Source organism: Crocuta crocuta, unplaced genomic scaffold (assembly GCF_008692635.1).
Source record: "Crocuta crocuta isolate KB4526 unplaced genomic scaffold, BGI_CrCroc_1.0 scaffold225, whole genome shotgun sequence".
Lineage (NCBI taxonomy): Eukaryota > Metazoa > Chordata > Mammalia > Carnivora > Hyaenidae > Crocuta > Crocuta crocuta.
The window spans coordinates 2,180,813-2,194,066 of NW_027530408.1; the positions used below are offsets into that span (position 1 = coordinate 2,180,813).

Consider the following 13,254-nt stretch of genomic DNA (forward strand, 5'->3'; position numbering starts at 1 on the left):
CCACCTGCTGGCTACAGCTGTTTTCTCAAAGTGTGTTCCCCAAGGTGGATCTGGTCACTCTGCCAGAGGAGGTTTCTGTTGCCCAAGACAGACGTTGAAGAAGTGCCTTGTGGAACAGAATTCACTGGCAGAACTTCCCAGAGCCTTTAATATGCTAATATGCGTTCTGAATTTCCAAGAGGGTGGAGAATTAAAATGCGAAGGATGGCGATTTATTACAAAGAAAGGGAGAGCCTCGCAGCCAGGCCTGAACAGGAACTGAAACCCAGGGCAGGAAAGGCAGCTTGTGAGATTCTTGTCTCCGTCTCCTTGGTTTGTTTGGGTTGCGTTTTTTGAGTCTCTGCCCTTTTCTCTGTGGATCCTACTGCATTCATCTTCTTTCTCTCCACCCTCCCACCCTGAGTCAAAAAACGTTGTGGTAAAAAATACATGTAACATTGAAAGTACCATCCTAACCATTTTTAAGTGTATACAGTTCAGGCATGAAAGGACGGTTTTCACAACTGTACGTCTTGCAAAAGTGAAACATGGTGCCCGTTAAACAACCCCATTGCCCTCCCGCGAGCCCCTGGCAACCACCATTCTACTTTCTGTTTCTATGGTTTTGATAACTCCAGGTACCTCATGTTATGTGAAATCGTACAGCATTTGTGTGTGTGTGTGTGTGTGTGTGTGTGTGTGTGTGTGTGTGACAGACTTATTTCCCTCAGCATTAATGTAGCCAGTGTCAGAATGTCCTTCTGTTTTAAGGCTGAGTACTCTTCCATTGTCTCTGTGGACCACTTGTTTATCCATTCGTCCATCGAGGGACACTTGGGTTGTTTCCACTCACCCCCAACTTCTTTTCTGGCCCCCAGGAAGCTAAAACAATGCCTGGCTCTCAGTTGTACATTTTACAAGTAGAGTCTATGGAGAAGAACTAGAGGCTAATAAGCTGGTGGTCGCCCTCACTCCAGCCACTGGCTGGCCACCTCGGCTTCTCTCAGCCTCCCTTCTGAGGGAGTTCCGGAGACCGTACTGGGGCACGCTGCCCACTCCGCCCTCTCCTCTGAGCTCCCTTGTGGCACCCGGATGGCCTGTATGGGTCATTCTGACCTCATCTCCCACATTCTTTGTTATTTTTTTAATGTTTATTATTTTTGAGAGGGGTGGGATGCACACAGCGGGGGAAGGGCAGAGAGAGAGGGAGACACAGAATCTGAAGCAGGCTCTGGGCTCTGAGCTGTCAGCACAGAGCCTGACGCGGGGCTCAAACCCACGAACCACAAGACCACGACCTGAGCTGAAGTCAGACGCTTAACTGACAGAGCCACCCCCAGGCTCCCCTCGCATTCTTTGTTCTTTACTTCCCCCATCAACCTTTCCTTTCTGCACCCTGGTGCCTGATCGGTGGTGGGTTGTCCCCGTGGGCAGGTTGAAGAGATGAAGGTGCTATAGGACTGAAGTGGCTCTGACCCTGAACTTGGCCATGGTGGGCCCAGAGGGGCCTTGACTGGGTCCTCCTCCATGCTCAGAGGTCACTTGCCTCTGTCCCAAGTATGTGTCATTAAACGTGGCCTTCTTTGAGTCAACCCCCGGGCCCCCAGAACAGAGAAATCTACTGAGTGTGCAGAGATACCCAGTTGCCCTTTCCTTTTCTGCAGGAGGTGGTGCATTTTGGTTCAGTAATACTTACTCCACTTGCCTCACCCCCTTAAAAAGGGAGAGGTGAGAAATCAACCCTGAATTTCCCTTGTAAGTCTTCGAGAGCTGGCCTCTGTGAGCGGCTTTGTAAGGGAGAAACCTTCCTGACATCATCACGTGTGGAAAGGATGGGTGGGAGAGGGGACGGTCATGGTTACCTGCCAACCTGAGCCACATCGTGCCCACAGTTACCTCACTCTGCCTGCCACAGCTCCCTGGGGGATTATTCCATGCCCCAACCTTGAGGAACCTGCTTGAGGTCCCTGAGTTGGAATTCAGACCGGCAATGTCGGATTGGCTGGCCCTAAAGCTTCCTGCCTCTGCTCCCCTCTGTACACACTGTCTCCCCAGCCACGCCCCCCTCACTTAACCCAGGTGCCTGCCTTTCCGCCAAGGCTGGACACAGAATGTTACTAGAAAGTGCTAGGGCTGAGAGGGCCCTTTATTTAGTGGTTCTCCAAACTAAGCGATGACCAGAATCATCTGGGGAGTTAAAAAAAAGTCTTGAATCAGTGTGTTGGAGTGGTGCCCAGAAGGACATTTCAAACATTTCCTGGTGATTCTGGTAATCGGCCACTGTTCTGATTGTCTCCTGAATTTTCCAGTTGAGGACACTGGGGACCAGGGAGATGAGATGCCATAGCCGAGGCCACTTGGGTCTGTTGGAGCCCGTATTGGGGCCGGGATCCAGCCGCTCAGCTCCTCCCCCCGGGTCCTGTGTGTTTTCTCGCTCTGCCACCCCTGCTTGTAAGGGGCTACCCACTAGGGCCCAAGGAGGGCCTTCACCACAGGCTAGCCTTGCTGCCCAAGGCCAGAGATTAGGGCCGGGGTGGGGGGGGTGGGGGGGAGGTTGGAGAACCAGTTCTGGAGTCCCTCCCCAAAGATCTCTCCTCTGGGAATGGGAGTGGCAGGATTGTTGTTATCTTTTGGGAAAGGATGGGGGCCCCTGGGTGGCTCAGAGCATCTGACTCTTGATGTTGGCCTGGTTCAGGATTTCAGCATTCATGGGATCGAGCCATGTGCTGGGCTCCATGCTGAGTGTGGAGCCTGCTGGAGACTCATTCTCTCTCTCTTTCTCTTTCTTTTTCTCTTTGTCTTTCTCTTTCTCTCCCTCTGTCCCCCCCCTCCCCCCGCCACTCTTCCCTACTTGTGCTCTCCTCTCTCTCTCTAAAATTTAAAAACAAACAAACAAACAAACAGAGAAAGGTTGGTGGGAGGAACACGTAACTCCAGGAAAGCTACTCATATTTTAGGGGAAGTGAGAGAAGAGAAAAACCCCATCGTCCCCAATTGGTACCCTTAGTTGCACACATTTGCTTGTTCATCCATTCGTTCAACAAATACTTGTTGGGCCCCCAGTGTGATTTAGATACCATAATAGGTGTTGTAGGTATACTGAAGACACAGACATCACCACCCCACCATGTAGCTTAGACTTCTGCACATTATATACTAGAACCACATTACTGAGCCTCCTGATGCAGCCTTTGTTATTAAAAGTAATGATGGTCGTAGATGTCTAATTTTCTTAACCATTTTGTCAGAGGAGGAAACAAAAGCTTGGAGAGGTTAACCCTTTTGCCCAGGGTCACACGGAAGTGATAGAATCTGAATCCCATCCCTGTTCTCTCTCTACCGCCTCCTGCATCGTGCTCCAGCTTTTTATCTGGGGCAGTTGTACGGAGAAGCCAGGGAGCAAAACTTTCTTTGCTCTAGAATTGCTTTTAGAATTTAGTTCTAGATAACCTCTGTTGTCCTTGGAGAAGCAAGGCTGCTTCTTCCAGAGTAAATGCTTTGCATTTCCCGTAGTTCATTCTGAGCAAGGCGGAGGCTTCACCGCTGCAAGTCAGGTGCCCTCCTCATTGACAAGTACGCATGCTTCTTCCCTTGCCTTGTTTGTTATAATGTATCCTCCCTTATTAAGCCCCTTCAGATTCTTTTGGAAACATGTTAGACTAAAACACAAACAGACAGGCACAGGGGTATGGACCCCATCCAGTCCCACCTGGCACTCCCCGGAATGTGGGCCCCAGTGTCTGGCAGCCATCCTGGCTGGGCCAGCAGGTATTTTCAGTGGGATAAAGTGGTGAACTTTTGATAAAGCTAAATTTAACTTAAAGGACAGTTTTATGATCAGAAGTAGTCTTTGGTTGTTTTTTTTTTTTTTTAAGCATTAAAAATGTCTTTTCTTGGGGTGCCTGGGCGGCTCAGTCGGTTGAATGTCCAACTTCGGCTCAGGTCATGATCTCACGGTTCGTGGGTTCGAGTCCCGCATCGGGCTCTGTGCTGACAGCTAGCTCAGAGCCTGGAGCCTGTCTTCGAGTTCTGTGTCTCCCACTCTGACCCTCCTCGGCTCATGCTGCCTCTCTCTCTCAAAAATAAATAAACAAAAAAACATTAAAGAATGTCTTTTCTTGTAGAAAATGATTCTCATAGAGTGCAGTGGTGATTGTCACTCATGTTATCACTGTTTTATGTCCTTTCTTGGCGAAATGAAAAGTTGCCAATAATGTGCTCATTTTCTGTGTGGTTTTTACGAGCTTGTGAAATCTGAAAATAACTATTAATTTTATTTTTTATTTATTTTTAAAAATATAGTTTATTGTCAAGTTGGTTTCCATGTAACACCCAGTTCTCATCCCAACAAGTGCCCTCCTCCATGCCCATCACCCTCTTTGCCGCTCCCCCACCCCCATCAGCCCTCAGTTTGTTCTCAGTATTTAAGAGCCTCTTGTGGTTTGCCCTCCTCCCTCTCCCCAACTATTTTTCCCCTGCCCCTCCCCCATGGTCCTCTGCTAAGTTTCTCCTGTTCCACAGATGAGTGAAAACATACGATATCCGTCCTTCTGATTGACCTATTTCACTCGGCAGAATACCCTCCAGTTCCATCCACGTTGCTGCAAATGACAAGATTTCATTCTTTCTCATTGCTAAGTAGTACTCCATTGTATATATNAATGACTACTAATTTTAAAAAATATTTTTTAATTCAAGTGTAATTAACACAGTGTTATATTAGTTTCAGGTGTTCAATATAATGATTCAACACTTCCACACATTACTCAGTGTTCATCACGATAAGTGCACTACTTCATCCCCACCACTTATTTCGCCCATCCCCTGCCCACGTGCTTTCTGGCAAATGCCAGTTTGTTCTTTATAGTTAAGAGTCTGGTTTTGTTTTTGTTTTTTTGTTTTCTTTGTTCATGCGTTTGTTTCTTAACTTCCACATATGAGTGTTAATTTAGATCATTGGTTTTCACACTGTTCCTCTGAGCCCTTGAGTTGCTGGGTGGGGAGGTAGGGGTGTCTCTGCTTTGGAGTTGAGAGGAGGGCCCAGGGCCCTTTACCCCATTCTCAACTAGAGAAATTCTTCTTCAGTTCTATGTATTAGGTTTGGGTATGATTCTGCCTGGTGTGGTAGAAGGGCATCCCTGCTAACGATGGGAGACCCTCTCCTCTGGGCTGTGTGTGCTGAGGGGAGTGGAGGAAGGCATTGCTGTCTGTTGCTTTTGCAGGACTGGGTCTTCCACCTGGGAGATATTGGGTTCTCCAGAGAGACCAAGCCAGGAGAGAGATGGTGGGGGGAGTGTGTGTGAATGGGGAAGGAATTGACTCATGTGATTATTATGGAGGCTTGGGAAATCAGAATGTGCAAGGCAGGCCAGCCGGGGACTCAGGGGAGAGTTGGTGTTGCAGCTCAAGTGCGGAGACTTTCTGGAGGCAGAATTCGTTCTTCCTTGGAGGACAGCAAGTGTTTTTCTTCTTCGGGCTTTCAACCGATTAGATGAGGCCCACCATACTACAGAGGGTTACCTGTTTTACTCAGCCTGATTTAATGGTTTAAATGTTAACTACACCTAAGAAATACCTCCATAGCAACATCTAGACTACTGTTTAACTATTGTTGGAGCCAGTGTGGGTACTGTGGTCTTGCTGCATTGACATGTGGATTAACTGTCACACCAATGTAAGTGCCCGGAAAGTCTGAAGGGATAACAGAGATGTGGAAGGCCGAGCTTCTGCCTCAAGGACGCAAGGCTATCCACAGGAAGAAGTTAAGAACAAGACCATATATAAGTGCCAACTTTGGAAGACAAAATGAGAAGTGCATTTAGAGGAGATGTGGGATGAGGCCCCGAGGGCCCCTGGGAGACTCCTGGTTGGGGCTGAATGGCAGAAGCATTCAGACCATGGAAGTCCCAGATAAGTGAGGACACAGGCTTTAGGACCAGAGTGGGAACCACAGGATAATAATACTTCCATTTAACCAGGTCTCCGCATTTTTTAAGGGTTTCATATACATGATTTCATTAGATGTTTGTGAGAATCCTGTTGTTGTTTTTTTAATTGGGGGTCCTGACGTCCAGAGAGGTTAAGGGGTTCCTCAGGGGTCACACAGCTTGCTATCTGCCTATTCCAAATCCTGACCCCCAACCAAATCCCCCTTTGCTGGGCATAATGAAATCGCTGTGTGTATGTGAAGGAGGAAGGAGGGAACAAATGTGTTCTTCACCAAGAAATCCTGTGAAACTCTGAAAATGGGCAGTTTTCTCTCACTCTCCCCACCCCGGGTCTTCTTTTTCCTCTTCACCGTCCTTGTTAACTTCCTCCATTTTGTTTTCTCACCCTCCCCTAGACACGAATGCAGAGTTTGAATCCAGATCCCAAAGCACAGTACACAAGTGTCTACGGAGCCCTCAAGAAAATCATTCGGACTGAAGGCTTCTGGAGGCCCCTGCGAGGCCTCAACGTGATGGTGATGGGTGCCGGCCCGGCCCATGCCATGTATTTTGCCTGCTACGAAAACATGAAAAGGACTTTAAATGCCGTTTTCCACCACCAAGGAAACAGCCACCTAGCCAACGGTATTTTGAAAGCGTTTGTCTGGAGTTAGAGAGCTCTCTCCTTCAACAGACCCTTCCCCAGGGCTCTCCTCCCTGTGACCCAGCAGCCTGACGCCTCATCTCCGCCACGCTTGCTTATGAATAAAGAACTCTAGAGCCGTGTGTGCGCACACACCCAAACACACGCACACACACACATGCACACGCTTTTTTCTGTTCCCCTCCTTTGCTTTCTAAAGCCTGGGGGAAGTCGGTGACAGAGGTGTTTCAGTTTTCGTTGTTGTATGGGTTCTTCCAGTTTGTTTTCTTTTTTCTTTTTTGTTTTTTTTAAACATGCAAAAGCAATTAATCAGATCTAGGAAAAAAAACAATACAAAACCCTGAATAGAAACAAAACTTTTCAATACTGGATTCCAAAAAAAAAAAAAAAAAAGCTATCTGGACAGCTTCTTTGAGACTATTAAAAAAACTGGTTCAACAGGTCTCTACAACGTCAAGATGTAACTAAGCTTTAAAAGGTCAAGAAGTTTTATGGCTGACAAAGGATTTGCTGCAGCACAGGCGACCTTTCCCACCTTAAGCTTCTGGGGATTTGGGAATTTCACCCCCATTCTCTTCTGTTGTTGGTCTCAGTGGGAGGAGGAGTTTTCTTTTGTTGTTTTGAGGGCGAGGAGTTGGCGTGGGGCTCCTACACAGGCGTGTTTTCTGGGCCCGGCTCAGTGGCCCTTTCTACCTCTCCTGTGGGTTTGGCTTTTGCCGGGTTTTGTTTGGGTATGGAAAGGGACTGCGGAATGAAGCATAAGGTGTACTTGAACAAAATTCATGTTTCAACAGCGACAGGTAGAGTGACCAGCTGCCAGTCTTTCCCTTTTTTTTTTCTACGAAGAGCACCCCAGAACGTCCCTTCTATCAGCAAACCCTGGTGATAATGACTGCCCGGCTGGTTTGCAGGCATCTGTTTCCCTTTTTAAAAATGGGCCCCTGGTTGCATTTATTAAGACAGGCACTAAGGGCCAAGTGCTGATGCCATCCCTGAGTCTGTGACCTCAGGGTTTGCCTTTTGCTGAAGCTGCCTCGTGTAATGTTTAGTCCCTTGGTCACTGAACCCCGTGGAGGGGGTTTGATGGGACACAGTTCTGCCCAGTGCAGTTACTGCTTCGCTGCGATGTACGCTGGTTGCATTTTGACCTTTCTGATGGTAATCGTAAGTGTGTGCAGAGGGGGACGGGGCTGTGTACGCATTTCTAGAGTGCTCTCCTGGTGTTTTGCATTCCTCCTGCCTCTGGGCACTCATCTTAATGACCGGGCAGTGTCATCTGCCTGAGGAGGAAACCCAGAGCGAAAAGCAAAGTTCCAGGCCTGTATCAGACTTGGGAAGTGCCTGGTGCTTGACACCAGGCCAGATGAGAGCCTCAGAGGGAGTCTGCGTCTCGGAGACAAGTCGAGGCTTTGCAAACTAACCTTGGAAATCTGCCACGTGCAGATCTTCCTGATTGTCTGCTTCCCCTGCCTGTTTTCATGAAAACGCCTGGATTTGATTAAGGATTTAAAAAAAAATTTTCTTTTCTGACTTTTTCTCTCCTTTAGCTGTGTACATGATATCATTCCTTTTGATTGCTCTGGGCTCAAGGACAGAGTGAGTTAGTGTGTAGACAAAGGTGAGGGACGGGGCAAGAATTAAAGTCTGGACAGTTTTCCAATGGAGAAAGCCATGAAGTGTGGTTTCTGGGGACCATCCAACATCAGCAGGTCTAGCCTTTCCCCCAGTATTGACTACAGATCTGCAGGATGAAAATGTGGGTAACTGTGCCTGTGTTACGTTCCCCATTACCCCCAGGAACCCGGTCGTTACTTTACATCTTGAAGAGTCAGTGCTCACCTGGGTGGAGCTGGTCGTAGATTTTGCTTCTTAGAAAGCTGTGCAGGGCTGCATCTGATTTTAGGTTCCAAGAACTTCCTCCGAACACCCGGTCCCAGAGGGTAATTTTCTGGAGTTTGTTTTGCAGGGATAGCTGGGAGTATGGCCACCCTGCTCCACGATGCGGTAATGAATCCAGCAGAAGGTAATGCTTCATGGTCCCAGGGAATGGCAAGAACGGGCTGCAAAGGGGCAGGAAAAAGGTGGTGGGGGGGACAGAAGGTCGGTCAAGGGGACCTCCAGGCCGCAGTCAGAATAAGCAGGAGAATTCTTTACAACATTAGCAAAGTCCTTGGAAAGGGCTTTGAGCTTATGGTGTTCCTCTTAAACAGCTACTGGGACTCTGATCCATGGACCAACAGCATCAGCATCTCCTGAGAGCACGTTAGGAATGCCAGTTCGAGTCCCATCTCAGACCTGCTAAATCAGAATCTCTGGGGGTATAGACAGAGAATCTGTTTTAATGTGTTTTTTTTTTTAATTAAAAAAATATTTTTGGAGAGAGAGAGAGACAGAGCATGAGCAGGGGAGGGGCAGAGAGAGAGGGAGACACAGAATCTGAAGCAGGCTTCAGGCCTCAAGCTGTCGGCACAGAGCCTGACATGGGGCTCAAACCCACAAACTGTGAGATCATGACCTGAGCTGAAGTCAGATGCTCAACTGACTGAGCCACCCAGGCGCCCCAAGAATCTGTTTTAACAAGCTCCTAGGGCAATTCTTTTGCACTCCTCTAAAGCCTGTGTATACATGTGCATGTGCACAGGCGCACTCGTTCGCCTGTCATGAGAGCTTCGGTTCAATTTGCTTTTTTAAAAGAGATTTGAAATTACTATGGACAATTTGAAACGTAACGCAAGTGTAGAGAGAACGCAAGTATAGAGAGAAGAGTGTCAGAAATGACCATGGACACCTCACTCTACTCGTGAATTGACCTTTGGCCATCTTGTCTTAGCCAGCTCCTCCCACATTCTCTCCTTTTTATTTTGAGTTTTGGGAGCACTATAAACCAGTTGTCAGGTGTGCAGACTTGAGTCCTTAGTTGACTCAGGTCCGCACAGTGAGGAGATTTGGAACCTGGTATTGGGCCACTTAGCTGGGCTGTTCTCTATGTGACACGTAGGACTCCTTACACCTTTCTCCCCATCTAAAAATGGTCCCTTGCCAGAAGGGAAAAATCAGAGGTAAAATGTCAGCATTTCAAGTCTTATGTTACGAGTTTGTCTGTTTTTGTCTCTTAAGGTTGAAATTTCTTAATGTGCTGCCAGCTGCCTCCCATGCCCTGGCAGAGAGGGACTCCTTGTTCTGACCTTCAGGGACTTGTTGGGTCAGACTGGGAGGTGGGCTTTTGTTTCTATGTGGTTAAGGCAGTGTGGACAGGGACCTGGTCAGGGACCGCTTAATTAGACCACATCATCCCAGCAAGAAATTTGTTTCTACTTTTAAAGGAGAAACAAATAAGTGAGGTTCAACACCCTCTCTCTTTGACATATTGATTTAAGGACTTCATTTCTTTCAAAGTAAAGACGAGCACCCAGTATGTGTTCATTTGGCCTGGGGGCTACTCAGACTCTCAAGCTCTCAAGTTCATTGTCTTAACCTTTGAACCAGCAGTTGACTTTGTCATTGAATTTGGGCTGACCTAGTTCCCGTGTTTCTTCAAAGAGCGCTGTGACACACAGAGGCTAAACACGCCGAGTCCAGGCCACATCCAGAGAATAAAAGACAGGATGCAAGTGCAGCTGGGATGGAGAAGGGCAGAGAGACGAGGGGGCGAGATTCAGTTTTGTGGCGGGGGGGGAGGTGGGGGGGGCANAGTGGCTGCCTCGTTTGGGGGCCACCTTAAACAGGATTCAGGCAGGAGACACCAGGCCCTGGGTCCTGGGACCACCTCTGTAAACGGGGAGTTGCCTGGGGCCGCCCCGGTTTCTCAGGCTGGGGCTGCTTGTGTGCTGGCTCTCGGTGACCTGTTACCAGTGTGTCTAAACTTGCTTGTTTCTCTTTATGGCCCGGCTTCCCATTTCACTCCGACCTGGGGTGGGGCCCGTCCCAACCCATTGCCTGCCCGCGGCGCCAACCCCAGTCGTCAAGCAGCGCATGCAGATGTACGACTCACCGCACCGCTCGGCCCTTAGCTGCATGTGGACAGTGTGGAGGACCGAGGGCCTGGGGGCCTTCTACCGGAGCTACACCACACAGCTGACCATGAACATTCCCTTCCAGTCCATCCACTTCATCACCTACGAGTTCCTGCAAGAGCAAGTCAACCCTCACCGGGGCTACAACCCACAGTCCCATATCATCTCAGGTGGGCTGGCTGGGGCCCTCGCTGCGGCCGCCACCACGCCCCTGGACGTCTGTAAGACCCTCCTTAACACTCAGGAGAATGTGGCCCTCAACCTGGCCAACATCAGCGGCCGGCTGTCGGGCATGGCCAACGCCTTTCGGACGGTGTACCAGCTCAATGGGCTGCCCGGCTACTTCAAAGGCATACAGGCACGCGTCATCTACCAGATGCCCTCCACTGCCATTTCCTGGTCCGTCTATGAGTTTTTCAAGTACTTCCTCACCAAGCACAAGCTGGAGAATCGAACTCCGTACTAAAAGAATGGGCTGTGGGCCGTGAATCTAGAATCTTTTATTTTTAAAAGGCTTTCCCTGCCTGCTTCCGTTCCCTTGTCCTCACACCGAGGCGATTTTGGCAGGGTGTTTTCAGGGTGGGCCCTCTGCTCCCTGATGCCTTAGAGAGAGGGGACAGCGGGACAGCCACTTACCTGAAGGCTGTCCGCAGGGATATCCAAGTTGGTAGGTGGGGAAAGACCAGAAGGGGAGCAAGAAAGGGCTTTTTCTTTCCCTTCCTCTGACAAGAATGTAGCTTCTCTGCCTCACCGAAGCGGTCTCCAGGCTCGCAGTTCGCATGAGAGGGGAGAAAATGTGCAGTGACTGAAAACATTAAAGAAAACAGAGAGAATTCTGTATATAAAAGTTCCAGCACACAGTATAAAATAGATGGATAATGTTTATCCTTTATTTTTCTATGTAGAAGTTTTTGGATTTGTGTGTGTGTGCCTGTGCGTGTGTACAGATAGCGTGTTACAGCTGGGACTATAAAGCTGTTTTTTTAAAAAAAACAGAGGGCTGAGTTCTTCCATCGGGTTAAGTTAAAAAGGCGCCCAAGTGGTAAATTGCTGAATGCAGCTGAAATTGTGTTGAGCCCCCCAGATGGAAGTTTCACTTGAATGTAAAATAATAAAGTTTATATTTTGAATCTCTTTTCATGGGGGAAAAAGGTACTTGGAAAACAAAATAATGAGATACTACTTCCAGCTGCTTTTTTTTCCTCCTTTTGTTCAGTCACTTTTGTGTGCCTTTTCCCTTTGTCCTTCCTAAAAATTCCAGGACCAAAGAGCTGGCTCCAGGGCCCCTTGTCTTGCTGTATGCACGCACACCTGCGTATATAATGGTGGCCAGGTTGGTCACACAGGAGGACCGTGGTCCCCAGTAGGGTTAGGATGACTAGTCTTGTACCTATGAAGACCATTCCCTCCCTTGCGTTGAGTGACAGGAACATAGGCCTCTCTGGGCCACCGCTCAGCAGCTCTTGAAATACCAACGTTTCCCTTGTTGCGCAGGCAGCTGGGATAAATCCTGCCTTTATTCCTGGGACTTCTTTCTGCTCCAGCCTTTAACTGGCCCTTCAGATACTCTTGCCTGTGTGTGTGTGGCCTAAATCTGCTTCCTGGGGCCGTTGTAGGGATGTTTGGCAGCATAGCAAGTATGTCAAGGGTGTACTCCATTCACCCTTAGCTCACCTGTCACAGAGCCTCTCACTTCCCAGTGACAGGCCTGGCGCTCTGGCTGGGCCCAGCTGCTGAAGTGAGGCCTGGACTCTAGCGCCCAAGTCAAGATGCGTCTCTAGAACTATCTTCAGCCTCATGTAGATCTGCATCAGCTGAGAGCACGAGTCCTTGTTTTCTGAAACGGCGCATCTGAGCCAGATTATCACTAAGAAAATGCGAGCATGTTTCCTCTAGCCGCGCGTCCTTTGACTGGCTGCCAGACCTCTCCAGGGGAAGACCAGATGGCTTCACGGTTTCCTCGTAGAGCTCTTTAAAAACAAGCGGGAAGCACAAGTAGGTTCAACTTTCGTTTGCCCCTCACCATCCACATGGTCGATGTGCGTCTTGCTGAGGCTCAGACCCAGGTCCCTTTGGGGGCTGTTATTCTTGCCAAGAAGTCAGGGACAGTTTTCATCTGGAGCTACCGCACGCTGCCTCCAGGGCTACCTGTGAGGTCAGGGACAGGAGAATGCCGTATTGGGGAGCTGCCACTTGTGCCCCATGCGCCGGACCTTGCTCCTGGGCTGGGAGCATTCGGCTGTCGACCCAGCCCGCTTTGGAGTTAACCGCTCCTGCCCCCTGCCAGTTGGAAACCAGCGGCAGCAAGCCAGGTGTCCCACCTGGGGGTGCAAAAAGCCCATGGAGACCATGGTGCTGTGGGAAGTGTTCACATCCTCTACTAACCATGCCGTGCATTACTATTAAATTCTGCAAAAGGAAGAAGACTAGAGAGAAATCTAAATGATCCAACCACTTTTTTGTCCACGTAAGTTACACCACACTGTTGCAAAACATTCTTTATCTCTCACAGGATTTTGTTTTCCATGTTATTCAGAAAAGAAACTTCCCTTCTCTAGGAGAACTCCTTTGGGTAAGGGATGTAGAAGGAGAGGCAGGAAGGGAGTTGGGCTCTGTGGGCTAAACTGGAAGGTCCACCCATGGCTGTCTTCTCACCAGATACGTGGATTGG

The 13,254-nt window shown here is 48.9% G+C and overlaps 1 protein-coding gene across 4 annotated transcripts in view; it reads left to right on the plus strand.

Annotated features, from left to right (window-relative positions):
• Positions 1-11,718, plus strand: part of SLC25A37 (solute carrier family 25 member 37) — a 39,322-nt gene extending 27,604 nt beyond the window's left edge. For 3 of the 4 annotated variants that reach the window (XM_077766639.1, XM_077766640.1, XM_077766641.1), the window contains 3 exons: positions 6,323-6,551; positions 8,537-8,593; positions 10,529-11,718. In XM_077766639.1, coding sequence (XP_077622765.1) covers positions 6,323-6,551; positions 8,537-8,593; positions 10,529-11,049 — 807 coding nt within the window. In that variant the 3' untranslated portion in view covers positions 11,050-11,718. Of the gene's footprint in view, positions 1-6,322; positions 6,552-6,576; positions 7,049-8,536; positions 8,594-10,528 lie in introns of those variants that run through there. The other variant, XM_077766642.1, reaches the window with a different exon arrangement.
• The last annotated feature ends 1,536 nt before the right edge of the window (positions 11,719-13,254 follow it).